The sequence below is a fragment of the Lutjanus erythropterus genome, chromosome 1, assembly GCF_056507025.1.
Source record: "Lutjanus erythropterus isolate fLutEry1 chromosome 1, fLutEry1.hap2, whole genome shotgun sequence".
NCBI lineage: Eukaryota > Metazoa > Chordata > Actinopteri > Lutjaniformes > Lutjanidae > Lutjanus > Lutjanus erythropterus.
In genome coordinates this window covers 25,924,539-25,939,618 of record NC_139317.1, presented here as the reverse complement: position 1 = coordinate 25,939,618, position 15,080 = coordinate 25,924,539, and the positions used below count along the sequence as shown (strand labels likewise).

General features: G+C 42.8%; 1 protein-coding gene across 5 annotated transcripts in view; it reads left to right on the top strand.

The window, feature by feature from the left end:
* gse1b (Gse1 coiled-coil protein b) overlaps positions 1-15,080 on the top strand; it is a 170,117-nt gene that overhangs the window by 125,432 nt on the left and 29,605 nt on the right. For 3 of the 5 annotated variants that reach the window (XM_084718251.1, XM_084718248.1, XM_084718250.1), the window contains exon 2: positions 7,952-8,149. In XM_084718251.1, coding sequence (XP_084574377.1) covers positions 7,954-8,149 — 196 coding nt within the window. In that variant the 5' untranslated portion in view covers positions 7,952-7,953. Of the gene's footprint in view, positions 1-5,188; positions 5,371-7,951; positions 8,150-15,080 lie in introns of those variants that run through there. The other 2 variants (XM_084718249.1, XM_084718252.1) reach the window with 2 other exon arrangements.

Sequence of the window (15,080 nt, the reverse complement as noted above, 5' to 3'; positions counted from 1 at the left end):
TGCCCATTTGAGGGCAGACACAGACCGGTTTGGCGCTGTTCCTAAGCAGGACCACAGTATTGTGGCAAAGTGTGCTATATCGAGCTGCTGGAGAGGAGGCATCTGCTGCCCCAGTGAAGTAAAGTATGGATACACAGTACAGTTCCAGTCCGTGCTGCGTTGGACTTGGCCAGGCCAGGTTTGTTGCTGGATCAGATAGACAGGCCAGCAGCACGGCCCTGCTAGTTTTAACGAGCTGATAGGCAAATCCCTTCCTGGTTAAAGATTAACCACTCGCTAGAGCTGCCACTGCATTATCTCCCCACTGGCCGGGGCATACAGGAGCCAAGAGGATTTACTTTATATGCGTGTGTGTGTGAGTGTGTGTCTGTGTGTGTGCGAGAGAGAGGGAGAGAGAGAGAGAGAGAAAGAGAGTAATCTGCATTCCAACCAGCAAAAGGGTGGAACTGTGTGTGTGTATGTCAGTCAGTGTGTTTGTTTGACTATGGGAGTTAGTGATCGGCTTTACTCCCAGCAGGGTGTTAAAACTGTGTTTACTGTATGCCATTTAGCAGTCAGTCTGCTGTGTGTGTGTGTGTGTGTGTGTGTGTGTGTGTGTGTGTGTGTGTGTGTGTGTGTGTGGGATCATGTTTGTGTGTGGTTTGTTGTAATCTACATTCCTTTTTTTTTTCAGGGCTTTGTTTTGTTTTCCCTTAGGGTGTAACGGCATTCAAAGGGTTAATTGTATCAGGAAGCTTGGTTTGTAACAGACTCCTTTAACCCTTAGGTTGTCAGTTAAAGATATTAAACTTTTGCTACTGTGCCAAAAGATGTAATTCATTTGTATCTCATAAACCCTTTGTATTAACTGTCTAAACCTTGCTGGTGGATGCAGCCTTTGTACTTCTCATAATCCACAGCAGCAATATCATTTAAAATCTCTTCTTCTTTTGTGTATCACTAGATTAAAGGACTGTGACATATGCTGCTTCATTTACAGAGGACTCCCTTCAATTAACTGGGAGACAATGCCATCTGCTGGATGTTTGCAGGATGTAGGGCCAGAGACTAAAACATTGAGCAAGTGTGTTGTAACACAGTGATGTTAAGAGGCAGAGGCAGGCTCACTTATCTGGAAATTCGTAAGACATTACTCATCCTAGATTTCTTAGATTGTGGTATTCATCATTACTTACTCTTAAAAGAGACTTGCAGGAGTTGTGTTTTATGGTTAAGAAAGAAAAAGTGGAAACAAAATGTAGAGAGAGCTCTCTCATTAGATCATGTACACCCACGAAGCCTTAATGCTATCATTGATTTCCACTTAATCCTATTTTGCATTTTTAATCTTCAGTGCCATGAAGTAGCAAGCGTTACGGCTGCCCCTCACTAAAGATTTTTCTGGTCAAATTGTAGTCATTAGTTCAAGTCATTAGATGGCTAGTTGTCATATTAATTTAAATATTTTAATATAACTTTCGGGGGCACGGAGCCTTAAATACAAATGGAAAAAGTCTCACACAAGTCTTCTTCAAAACATGGGGAACAGACAACTTCAAAAGCTTCACAAAAACAAACTCACAGAACTATGAACACAGTGGATGATGTATACTTAGAGATTAATTCATTACAAACTTGCTTATCAGCTGCTTCATGCCTCCTGTCCCTGCCTGAACACACCTTGCCTTTATCATCCCTGGGATCAGGGTGCTGGTTGGAGCCACTGTGGATCCAATTGGCAGTGTATTCCTGGTTGTCAAGCTGGTCTCGATGGACGTGTCCCAGTCTAATAGAACCACTAAGTGAGCTAACTAGGTAATGGCAGCAACAGCACAGTTAGCAGCAGTGTCCCAATGACTACAGTGTTAAAAGAGAAAAGGTGTTGCAACAATTACTCAATGCTTTTGTCCTGGACTTGAAGTTTGAAGGATTTTTCTGTTACTAACAGACTAGTGAAAACTTGGTTGACTAAGACTTCTCGCCAACTAACTGTTTAATAGACTACAATTAATACATGGGCAAAGTGGAAATCAACTCTTGGTCCTATAGGAGCTTTCAGCTGTTAGTATGGGGTTTTGGAGATTTCTTGTAAAGCTGCACTTCTGTTTTCATATTTTTGGAGCATTTTTGCCTTCATTGAACATGAGACAATGCACACTTGACAGGGAATGAGGACAGAGAGATAGGGGATGACGTGCAACAAACCCAGACTTGAACCTGGCAATTTGGTCAATCCCTAGGCCACCAGGACCATAGACATACATACATAAATGCCACATTGACCTTGACTGGCCTATAAACAATATGAAAGAACAGGGGAGATTTTTTTGGATTAAAAGCACTATAACATTTATGTTTCTCAACAAACTTCAGTTAGTTAGTAAAAAAACAACTTTTTTGAATTACTCCTTAGAGATTAAAACCATTGAATATAGTGACTCACTGAAGTTGGCTAAGAAATCAACCTTAATGTGCTTTTTATCCAGGAAAACTGCAGCGCCCCCATTTACATGTATTTGTTCACAAGCCAGCCTTGGTATGCCCAATATTGTAGTAATGTTAATGTATCGCAGCAATGGGCCAAAGCAGTCAGTGCGATGTCTACATTTATATATGTCTACGACCTGGACACCCTATGAGCTTCACTTCTATGATATGGCCTGATTTTGCGGTTGCCTCATACGAGCTTCCTCAGACAGACAACATCAATGCAGGCTGCAGAAAAAGAGCTCCTCTCCAAAACCAGCAGGGTGATCTTGGTTTTGCTAGACAGGAAAGGCGTATAAGACAAAAACAGTGAGTGAGGAGAGTTTGGTCCTCTGTTTTCTCATGTTTGTCAGACTGTGGCCTGAGGTACAGAAAAGAGCTTTGTAGGGGAGGTGGCCTTTGGCACCATGTTGGCCACCGTGTAGCTTTACCTCCAAGATAATCTCTCTGCCTGTCATCACTCTTGCTCCCTCGCCGTTCTGAGGAAAGTAGTGAGTGACGGAAGGAGGAAATGACTAAAGAAACGACTCATTCACACCCCTGCAAATGACAGCAGGATGGACAGAGGGGAAGTCAAACCCACGCTTTTTACTCTTTTCCTGAGTCCTCCACCCCCAACCACTATTACACATTAGTCTCCTCCACCCCGATAACAACAACTCCTTGTAGTCGTAGCATGTGTGTCTGTGTTTAGCCTCTGTTTGTGTGTGTGTGTGTGTGTGTGTGTGTGTGTGTGTTGATTGCGTGTCCACATTTTTGGTATGACTTCCTTGTTTGTGTGAAATGCTTGAGTTTGATTTACAGATAATGGCTTTCATTACTTTTTGTTTTGTATGTAGTTGCCTTTTCATTTTTCCAGATGAGCATTTTCAGTTGTGACAGAACAATTACGCTAATAAAGCAAATTGAATTGAGGCAGATAGTCTACCACAAAAGCTTTTCTCTCCTATGCTGTAGGGTGTTTGACACAGGCCAGGACTTGCCCTCTTTCTTTTCTCTTCCCTTCTCTTTCTTTTTCTGTCAGAAGAAGAGAAGGCGCCTCATATATTTAAAGGGACAGTTCAACCCAAAATCAAAAATACATATTTTTACTGTTATCTGTATTGCTGTTTATCCATCTAGATTATTTTGGTGTGAGATGCTTAGTTATGGCGATATCAACCATAGAGATGCCTGTGGTTGGACAAATATAATGATACTAAAAGTTTTGTGATGCATTTGAAAAACTATACAGCAGCGTCTCTTTCCAGAAGTCATGACCTGGTTAATGAAAATAATCCACAGACCTTTTGTGAGCCCTCTTTTATACTTTATTTCTAGTAGAAAGAAAGTAGTTTGGATTAGGGCTGTGACAGTATGGATTTTTTTCTTACCACTTTGACAAAGCAACATATCCCTTTGCAGTGGCAGTTTACTGCAACTGCCTTAATAATTATGGTATGTTGGACTTTACTGAAGCATACTGTCATGAGAGTAGAGTAACTCCTTTAAGATTAAACTTCACAATAAATTGTCAGTGTGGCAGTAAATGTACAGTACATGTCACAGAGTGTCAGATAATAAACACTGCAGCTTCTTAAGACCCAGAAAAGTTTTGTCTGTTGTTTCCCAACTGCTGGAAAAGTGACAGAGTTAGCCCTGAAGTAAGCTGAGCAGGAAAGGCAGATGTTAAGCTAATGCTAACACTATCATTGTACCTTTAGAACATTTGTAATCCAGCCTTGAACTGTAGCATCATTTTAGAGTCTTTGTAAATTTAATCCATAATAATATATCCGACGTTGAATGTCTACTCTGAAAATCCACTTTTCTGTCTTGAAAACAGTTGTTGCTAGCGTTAGCATTTTGTTAGTTGGCCACTGGCGATCCCATGATACCTTGGGTTTAATCTGTTGACCAATTAGAGGGTCTACTCCTGTTTTGCCAACTTGTCAGATGCTTAGATGTATTAGTACATCAATGCGCTGATATGGAATTTACCCTTCCAAAAAAAAAATTGCAGTGATGATGTAATGAGCTCAACCCTTAAGTAGTATTGTGTGATCATAGTATTGCAGTTATCACTACAGCCCTGGTCTTTGAGCCCCACAAGCCGAGTGCCATCTAGTTCCACTATATTCAAGAGAAGGCACCAGTTTCTATGGTCTATATCTCCAAAACTCTGGAACTCACGTCAGAACGATTCAGATGGATAAATAGCACTACAGGCCAGAGGGAAGATGTGTATTTTTCGTTTTGTGGTGAATGGTCCCTTTAACCTACCCCCTCTTTATCCATCGATATACATGCACACAAACACATACACACTGCCTGTCGCTTCCCCAGCAATGGGGTCAGATGTGGTGACCGGCTGAGCGCCCTCCCCTCCTCTTCCTCCTCCTCCTCCTCCTCCGCTCCTCTGCTCCTCTCCCCTCCCCCTCTTACAGCTCGCCTTGGCAGGGCATGCATGCCTGTGTCTGTTATCTACAAATGGCTGAGGAATTATAGGTTGAGAGGGGAGGAGGAGGAGGAGTGAGGGAGAGTGTGAGAAGGGAGGGTTGGGGGGGAGGAGGGGTGAGGTCATGTGACATCGCAGCAGCTGCTAGGTTAAGAATTTCTGTTTTCTCACTTAGAGAGAGGGAGCTCGAGCAAGGAGGGGAGAGATAGGCAGCCTGTGTGGTGTGTTGCTTTGTTAGATAAGCTCTAAACGGTCTTTGTGAGCGGCAGCAGCAGCGCGAGAGACAGGAAGGCAGGCAGGGAGGGAGGGAGGGTGGACGGGAGAGAGGAGATAGATAGACGGAGAGAAAGAGAAAGAGGAGCAGGAAGATGGTGTGTGTCCTGTCGGTGGCTGCCGGTGTGTGCTGGGCTGGGCTCAACGTGAAGATGCAGCCATGGGGGATCCAGGCGGCTCCACTCCTTTGTGCAGTAAGGAGCTTCGGCCACGCTTTTAATCTTATGAGGGAAGGGTGGGGGGGTCATGAACCACTGCCAGACCTCCGGATATGTGTGTATTTGTCAAGCTATGTGTCTCTTCTTTCAATGTGTTACTCATCTGTGTCTGTCTACTGTGGTTTTGTGTATGTGGTTGATACAACCTCTAAATTGTGTGCTCTTGTGTCAGTAGTGTTAGTTGTTGCAAAAAGAAAGTTCTTTTACTCCCGTCTCTGACTTTCTCTAAAGAAAGAGGGAGGAGCAGCACTCTAGTGTCTTCTTGATAAAGTCACGTCACTGGACCGGGCAGTTGGTGTGTGTGTGTGTGTGTGTGTGTGTGTGTGTGTGTGTGTGTGTGTGTGTGTGAGTGTGTGTTTTTTGCTTGTTTGCTCATCTCTCAATGGTGCTGTGTGTGTTGCTCAGACAGTAGTCATTGTTGATTCCATTATTAATTGTGTGTTGGGTTCATTTGGAGTGCACTGGGTAACTGGGAGGTTACAGGCAGGACAACTTGAGAGGTGTTGGGAATGTTATTCACTTGCTCATGCCTGACTTGCCGCGGTGTGTGTCCACTCAAACACACACACACACACACACACACACACACACACACAGAGAGAGAGAAAGAGAGAGAGAGGGAGAGGGTGCTGTGCTCCTGCTCTCCTCTCAGGAGGAAACATGATCTTTTTATAGCCCTCTCAGCCTCTGGGGTAAACCTAGATATAACTGCAACTTATCTAATTCTGCTATTGATATACTGTTAGCAAGAGGCTCAGTTTACTTTTAATGTTGATTTAAGAAGGACTCTCAACGACCCACAGCGTGTGTGTGTGTGTGTTTTTTGGTGTAATGGTTAATACTTCTGCCACATATAAACTAGTCTGAACTTACACTGTCCTCTGAGCCATCCGCAATTTGTGTGTATCTGTGTGTGTGTGTGTGTGTGTGTTTTGCCTGAGCACGAAGGGCTATCACACGCCGTTCTGGCATTTAGGGATTCCACTGACCGAGGGGCTGTCAACAGGGTGTCACCTTTCAATACACACACACACGCGTGCGCACACACACACAGTGACACAGGAAGGAAAGGGACAGCCGTCTCAACCCTCCTCACCTCCTCTCCAACCACCACATAGATCTTAAAATCTGAGGCTAGAAAGAGACACAAAAAAACAAAAACACAAAAAATGTGATACAAAAAATAACCGTTTTCCAGGGTTCAGTTTTAATGTTTTCTTTCACTTGACCAGTCTGGCATGTGGCTCAGATATATACTTGCCGAAAATCAGTTTTTATTTGCCCTCAAAGTTCAAGGTGATGTCTTTAAATGTCAAGTTTTGTAAGTCCAAAACCAAAGATATTCAGTTTAATATGATATAAAATGGAGAAAAGCAGGAAATGTCCATATTTGAGAGGCTAAAAACAGCTTTTTCTGACATTTTTCATGAAAACGACTAATGATTAATCAAAATAGATTAATAATTTATTATTTTTTTTTTTTTTTTACCACTTCCCTGGTCAGCAAGTGTGTTGCTAGATTTACTAGTCCAACATGGCATTTTACCTGCCCCAGGCAAGTGGGCAGTCCTTATTTTTGAGCCCTGTGTGTCTGTCAGTAAACTGAATATCTTTGGGATGTAGACAAAACAAGACATTTGAGGACGTTGTGAACTGAGAACCATTTTCTGACATTTTATGGACCGAACAACAAATCGATTAATGGAGAAAATGATTAACTGATAATGAAAATAATCTTTAGTTGCAGCCCTAGGGAATATTTCATCTTGTTACGATGCTGCATTAATTTTCTTTTGCTGTTGAACTGAAAAGCTCTGTAAGTCTCAGAGCCCTTAGCTCAGGAAATCCCAATATTCATTAAACACTACAATAATATCCAGCTGACAGTTTTTGAAACATCACATTTTATTTCCTCTTACAGTGTCGTTATAAGTCCTTCCTGATTATAGAAGGGTCTTAGTAGCACCTCTCTGGCAGCATTAATTGGATCAAGCACAATGAATGAATAAGACTCTTTTCTTAAGTGACAGTTCCAGTGAGTTGCTGATTTGCTCAACTGTATGTGTTTATGCTGCTTTTGTTAACATATACATTGCTATAATATACTGCGGCCAAGAAATATAAACAGTTTTGGAGCATGCTCAGTGGAGGTGCTCTGTAAACTCTGTGACCATGGCCCTCTGGCAGACATGCAGCCAGACTGGAGCTCTTTGAGCAAAGGAAAGGTGACCTGCTCTGCTAACCTCTCACCTCTGACCCTGAGCCATACAACTAGAGCCCCTCTGCCCCTCACAGCACCAATCCCCATCCACCCCAGCTGTCACAAACAGATACCCAGCACCACACTCTGCCCTCACTGTCTCTGTGTCCAAGGAAACAGCTATGTGCCTCTTACTGTTCGCGTATTTTTGTCTGCTTTGGTCTTAGAGTATTTCTTGAAGGTGTTTTTAATGACTGCAGTCCTCATGACTCAGGGTTTTTTTTTGGTTTGGTTCTTTCATCTGAATGCAGTATTAATAATATTTTCCCCGTTCTCCTTCCTCTTATCCATTGGCAGGCATGAGCCATGAGCCAAAGTCACCATCGTTAGGAATGATCTCCACGGCGACCCGTACCACGGCGACGGTCAGCCCACTCACCCCGTCGTCTCTCAATGGCTCCATCGTAGCCAATGGAAGCCCGGCTACCCAGTCTGCTCACTCTGGATTCGCTGCAGCTCTCCGTAAACTGGCGAAACAGGCCGAAGAACCTCGAGGTAAAGCCACACAGCCTGTACAACAAGGGACGCGACACTCATGACACTGTCAAGTTTAAGTCTGCTGAATGGCAGCATTTTGGCTGTGTACTTAATGAAGAAACAATCGTTCTGTTTGCATTACTTGTCAAATGTGGATTCATTGGTAGATGTATGCGGGTTAAGCAAACGTGCAAGTTTTCTTTTTGCAATGGAATATAGTCTTAGGATTTATTTTAACTGCTATTAAAACGTCTTAAAAGGTTAAAAAGTTGACTTGCAGATTATTGTTTGCACATTTTATTTTCTCTCTAGAGCCGCAACGGTTGGTTGAGTAGTCTATCAAAATAAAATTAATCGCTGAATATTTTGATAATTGATTAATCGTGATAATCATTTTTCAAGGAAAAATGTTAAACATTTTCTGCTTCTAGCTTCTTAAATGTCACGGTTTGCTGTCGTTTTGGGTCTTCAGATTGCTAAAAAAAAAAAGCAATTTGAAGACATCACTTCGGGAAATGAGAATGAGCATTTTTCACAATTTTTGACATTTTAGATGATTAAATGATTAATTGTGAGGATAATCGTCAGATTAATCAATAATGACAATAATAAAATAATTGTTAGGTGCAGCTATAATTCTCTAGGCCTTTTCAGACTAAAACATCAGTCTGAAAGGGACAGTTCACTCCCAAATCAAAAATACGTAATTTTTCTTTGCTCTGTGGTGATATTTATCCATCAAGATTGTTATGGTGTGAGTTATTGAGTTTTTGAGATATCGGCTGTAGAGATGTTTGCCCTCTCTTGAACACGAAGGAACTAGATGGCACTCACCTTGTGATGCTCAGCGGCCAAATGCGTTTGAAAAACTCCACAACAGTGTCTGTTTCCAGAAATCACAACCGGGTTACACACTTTTTTTTTTTTACAGCAGAAGGAAGCATGCATCTAATCATGGATGAAAGGCTCTTACTCTTGACAGTGTGGGATGTAGACATTAAAGGCGTCCTACTCAGCTGAGCTAGCTAGCATGATGATACTATTGAAGGATGTAGTTCGATAGAAAGAAAATAGCTCCTACATAAAACTACTCACAACAGGTTCTGTGGATTATGAGTAATCTGGTCAGGATTTCTGAAAAGAGCCAAATGGATAAATAGCTTTACAACTAAGGGAAAAAATATGTAGATTTGATTTTGAGGTGAACTGTCCCTTTATCTGACTACTGAAAATATTGTGATAATATCAAACCTTGACCCTTGACCCTAGTGTGTATCAAACCATAATAAGAGGTGAATGTATTGTTACATCCAGCACCTTTACCCTTACCTGTAAACCTGATGGATTAGGTGTTCTGTACCTCCTGTATCCTGTGTGTGTGTGTGTATTTGTGTGTGTGTTTGTGTGTATGGGGGGTCATATAGGTATGTGTGTGTGCTGTGTTCCATGGCCGGTTTGTGTAGCTGAGTGCAGGATGGCTAATAGCAATGGGATGATATCCACACAGGATTGAATTAGTTGTTGTCCCTGGAGATACTGGGACAAAGAGGAGCCACTCTAGCTGACCCACTTAATGTGCTGCGTGCGAGTGCACATACACTTGGGTGTGCTTGTCAATGTGTGTATGATGGTGTTATAATGCCCCTTCATCTATTTGTCCTTGTCATTGTCTGCACAAAAACACATGAAACATGCCATAGTATAAATTCCCATCTCTCTGAGCTGTGTCCTGTGGCTGTAGGAATATGAAATAAGCATCAGGTGGTTGAATTACTGGTTATTATCTCATGCAGCCTTATTTCAGAAATCCCCTGCAAGGGCTGAAAAGTGCTTGTTTCAAATGCAAATGTTTTTATGTAGGTGTTCAGGGAGGGGTTTGTGGGTTTCTGCTGTCCTCTTTGTTTCCCGTATATTTGGTTAATGCAAAACCTGCCTCTAATGCATATGCACTCGAATGTGTGCATGCATTTTACAAAGTCATGTGCAAACTTAAGGTGTCTTACTTACAAAATAGAGTAAACGACCCTATTAAGCCCACCAAATCTGCATTTCAGCCATTTTTAATATATGCTGCCCCAATTTAAGTGAGAACATTTTAGATAAAGTGGAAGTATAATCTCTTATTTGAAGTGTCCACAAATTTATTTTTATCAATTTCTAATATTTTTATTGTTTAATTTGTCAAAGTATGTCAAAAGTCTAGCATGGACCTAATGGGTACCTAAAATACTCACTTTGACTTTGATAATTAAATACTGGCTTATCTGAGTGGCTCACAATAAAAAGTTTCCTTTACTTAACAAGCGGCTTCGTTCAAAGAAACATGATACGGAAAAAAATGATGATGTAGGTTTTTCTTTTCTGACTCAGAAGTTACAATATGTGTTTATATGGTATGTGGGCGTATAAGGGATGTTTACCCTACATAACAGGGCTGCAACTATTGATTATTTTCATTATTGGTTAATTATTTTCTCAATTAACTGATTTGTTCTCTGGTCCATAAAATGTCAGAAAGTGGTAAAAACTGTTGATCACTGTTTTCCAAAGCTCAAGATGACATCCTTCGATGTCTTGTTATGTCCACAGCCCAAATATATTCTGTCTATTGTCCTAAAGGCGTAAAAAAAAATAAAGAAAAAATTACTCAGATCAATTAATTCATCATGTATTTTCATGATGAATTAATTGATCTGAGTAATTTTTTGATAGTAAATTTGATAGTTGCTGGCTAGTCTTCTAAAGCTATAATATATAATATTTCTGCATTAAGATGTCTAAAAACACTAGACTTGCTATTTATTTTGTTGAGTTGTGTACGTACATTATCCCAATTGTTTCTAACAATGTTGAACTGGAAGAGAAATACATAATTGATTCATGGTAACAGTGAGTTTCCTGCTAGTTGCCTCCAGCAGAACTCAAGATGTGTTGGATACGTCAGAGAGTGAAGAAGGAAGTCAGTGAACGTGACGAAAGTTACATGAATAAAACTTGAATACATTACCTTATTCATGAACATCATTTCTGCCTGGATTTTCATCAGACTCGGTGGTTGTCTAACAGTGAAGATACCAACTCCCATGATTCCATGGCACTTCACGATATGCAGCAGAATTTACATATTGTGCATTTAATTAATCCCTGCTACTCTGATTCATTAAAAAAGAAACAAAGCGGAATCAACACAGAAGAAACTCAGTTGCAAGGTTCTCATTGTTGTGTGTTTATTGAGAGTGTGTACATTTGTGTGTTCATAATATGCATGTGTGGTTCTGCGCCTCGGCTCCAGGGAGGCCCAGCTACCCCAGCTGTCCACCCTTGCACTGGCTCTTAAATCAGCTGGTCCCCTCCTTCCTGGCTGTCCCTGGACACCTTGCTCCCCAGCCCACTGCAGCCTGGGACCCAGAACCCTGCAAATGATTTATTACCCACACAGAGAGCCAGAGAGAGCAGGCTCAGCCCCAACCTCTCCTCACCTCTCCTCCCTCTCAATCCTTCTCCCCTTCATCTCTCTTCACTCTCTCAACCCTACATGCCAGCCCTATTACTTTCTCACTCTGTCTCTCTCAAAAGGAAAAAATCCACTCCAAGAGTTCAGTCCTGCCTTTTCATTTTATCGCAGACTCACCTCTTTTTATTGGAATTTTTCCTTCTTATCTTTGTTGTTTCTCCCCCTTTTTTGTCAGTTGCAGCTGGAGAACACAAAGATTGCGTTCTCTTAGTCACATTTTTTAATCTCCTCTTAATAACCTCTGCTTTTTTATTTTTCATTGTGTTTTGTGAGGTGAGAATAAGTATGCACTGCTGTTTGTAATTCACAGTCTACTAAGGCAGAGAGCTCCTGTCTGTTTCTTTGTCATACAAACAGACGCTAGATCCTGTCTGATTAAGCTCTGCCACCTTTTTATTAAAAGCACAAAAAAGCCCCTTTGTTATTTTTTTCAGAGGTCTGCTGACTCTGCTGCACGCACGGCTGGTGTAGGCAGTGATGTGAGGGTGAGTCAGCCGTCAGGCATAAGGGGCGACACTGCCCTGTGTCATCGGCTCCAGGGTGGGCAGAGAGGCATGTAGCCCCTGGATCTCCAGTCACCTCTCTGTCTACAGAGCCTGTATTTATAGGCAACACACACCCAAAACACCCCCACACATGCAAACAGTTGTCTTTGCAACTGTGTAAGCCTCGTGATTTCTTAGCATGCTGCAGCCTGCTGTCCTTTCATTAGCTGCTTTGACTCAACCTCTCCATCTCAGCCTCTGGTTGGTGCTTTGTGGTGAGTGGTGTTGTATATACGAGGTGCCGTGACTCAGTGTCTTAGAGCAGTGGTTCTTAACCTTTTCGAGTCGCATCCCACCACAATAATCAGGTAGATGATTGTGACCCCCATTCCCGCCTGCCTCAAAGTTAAAGACCATTGCTTTGACTCTTGAAATCTACTCCAAATAAATGCAAATGTTCCTTTTTGTTGGTGTTTATATCTAGGGCTGTGACAGTATGGATTTTTTTCTTACCACGCTGACAAAGCAACATAATTACGCTGGATAGCGGGTTATCAGGACTGCCTTAATTATGTTTTATTGGACTTTATTGAAGCATACTGTCATAAGCATGACATAGCTCCTCTAAGGATCAGGGCAGTGTGTAAGTGTGTGCAGCATGTAAGTGGAGAGCAAGTGGCAGACTGACAGTACAGCTCACAGAGGAGCAAAACTTTACAGTAAGTTGTCAGTCTGGCAGTATACGTACACTACAGGTTATAGTGTGTCAGTTAATAAACACTGCAGCTTCTCAAGACCAAGAAAAGTCTCTTATGCCGTTTCTCAACTGCTGAAAAAGTAAAGGGTAAGACCCAAAATAAGCTGAGAAATGCTGGCATTAAGTTAATGCCAATGCTAGTGTTGTACCTTTACAACGTCAGCTCCAGTGCTCCCTTTCAGAAGCTTGATAATCCAGCCTTGAACTGCAGCGTCTTATTTGGAGACATGGTAAAATAAACCCATAATGATAAATCCAACACTAAATGTACTTTGCATATTTTTGAGTACTTGTCCCTTATGTTGAATGAGTTTCATTTTGTGCTGCTTGCCACAATATTTGATTTGATTTTATTCTTCACAACCACCCTGCGACCCCCTGCAAATTATCTGACTACCCCCTCGGAGGTCCCAACCCCTAGTTTGAGAACCACTGGCCTAGAGGAATTAGTTACGTTTGAGTACTAGTATTACTGCCACCGGCTGCTGAACTGATTTAAGACCCTGAGCACGGCTGCTGTTTATACACACACCCACCCACACTCACCCACTCACCCACTCACACTCTCTCTCACACACACACACACACACACACACACACACACACACACACATACGTCGTCACTTGTCTGTTGCGAGTATAATGAATAGCTCTGTGTACCGAGTGCTGTGCTGAAGAGGGGAGGTGATGGATAATGAGTATCAGAGCAGCGTAAAGGACACACTCTCATCCCATGTACACTCGCATGTGTGTGTGCAAACACACAACACGCACACACAGACGCAGATAACACACTGCCACAAAAAGGCAGGCCTGCTGATATCTGATTAATTAGGCAGACCTGGGTTTAATCCTCTCAGTTGTTTCTTCTTACGCACTCTTAGACACACACACACACCAGCAGAATTTCACGACAGCGTTCACACCGGCTGCCTGGAGAGAGAATGAAGAGCGGCAGAATAAAGGTGTACAAGATAGATGGAATGAGTTGGCTTGAAAAAAGAGGAGCTGGAAGTAATTAGTAGATTTGTGAAAACCTGAGGTGTTTGTCACATTGTATGTGTTTGTGTGTGTGTGGCCGGAGGCTCCCCTTGTTTCTGGGAGCCCAGAGCATGCTGGGACAGCGGGGCAGTGTGTCTCTGACCTCTCCATCTGGAGCCTGCCTGGAGCTCACACAGCCTCACTGTGCTCAGCGTGCATGTGTGTGTGTGTTTCTTGAAGGCAAAACCCTTCAGGCTGTAACTGTCCCTGAAACACTCACAAACAAGCTCATTTGCTTCCCCCTCCTCTCTTTCTCTCTCCATACACAGCAACCTTACACCTCTCATGACTCTGTTCAGTAGCAGAGCAGCATTTAAGCATAATATACAGTTTGTACTGTCAGCACAGCAGAAGGCACAGAGGATTGCTCCTCTTATTTCCATCCGCCATCTTGTACTGTCTCTTTCCCTCGCTGGCACAGCAACACACACACTGCTCCTCTTCTCCCCTCCCCCCACTCAGTGATGCAGATTACAGGCTTTGTGGTGTGTTGTCAGTGCACGGCCAAGACTGTAGTAGCAGGTGTGTGTGCTGTTTGTGTGCGTGTGTGTGTGTGTTAGAGTGCACGTGTTGAGGCTTGTGCTGCTGGTTGTGGGGTGGCATATGGATGCAGGGTTGGCTGGGCACTGCTATGCACACCAGGTGTGAAATGGACTGTTTAATTAAGTGCTGATGTTGTTGTAATGCATGCTGGGAGGGAGGCGGGTAGAGGAGGATGGGTGGGGTGGGTGTGTTGGCGGGGTGGAGGAGAGCACCTTCTGCCTGGCAGGGCTGGCTGGGGGCTGGCTATGCTCGGCTGTTTTGGCAGAATTGGCAGTGGTAGCAGTGGTGGCAGAGGATTGGTAGGGGCCATTTTTGTGTGGTGTTGTCTTCCTATCAAGGCTTAGTGATCCAGTGGGATTCACTACTCACCCTCCGCCCCTGAATGAAAAAGCCTGTTGAAGAGCTGTGGTGACTCTTTTTTTGGCTTTTTTGATTGGGTCACCAGCTGAAGTAAAAGGTGCTGTCTATGCAGGGACACTTGGCCACAGCCTCTGACCACAGCTTGTTGGTTTGTTTGTTTGTTGCTGCTGTTGCTTGTATCTTTTTGTGTGTGTGTGTGCATGTGTGCGCGCACACGCATGTGTGGCTCAGCTTGAGCGGTCAAGTGTG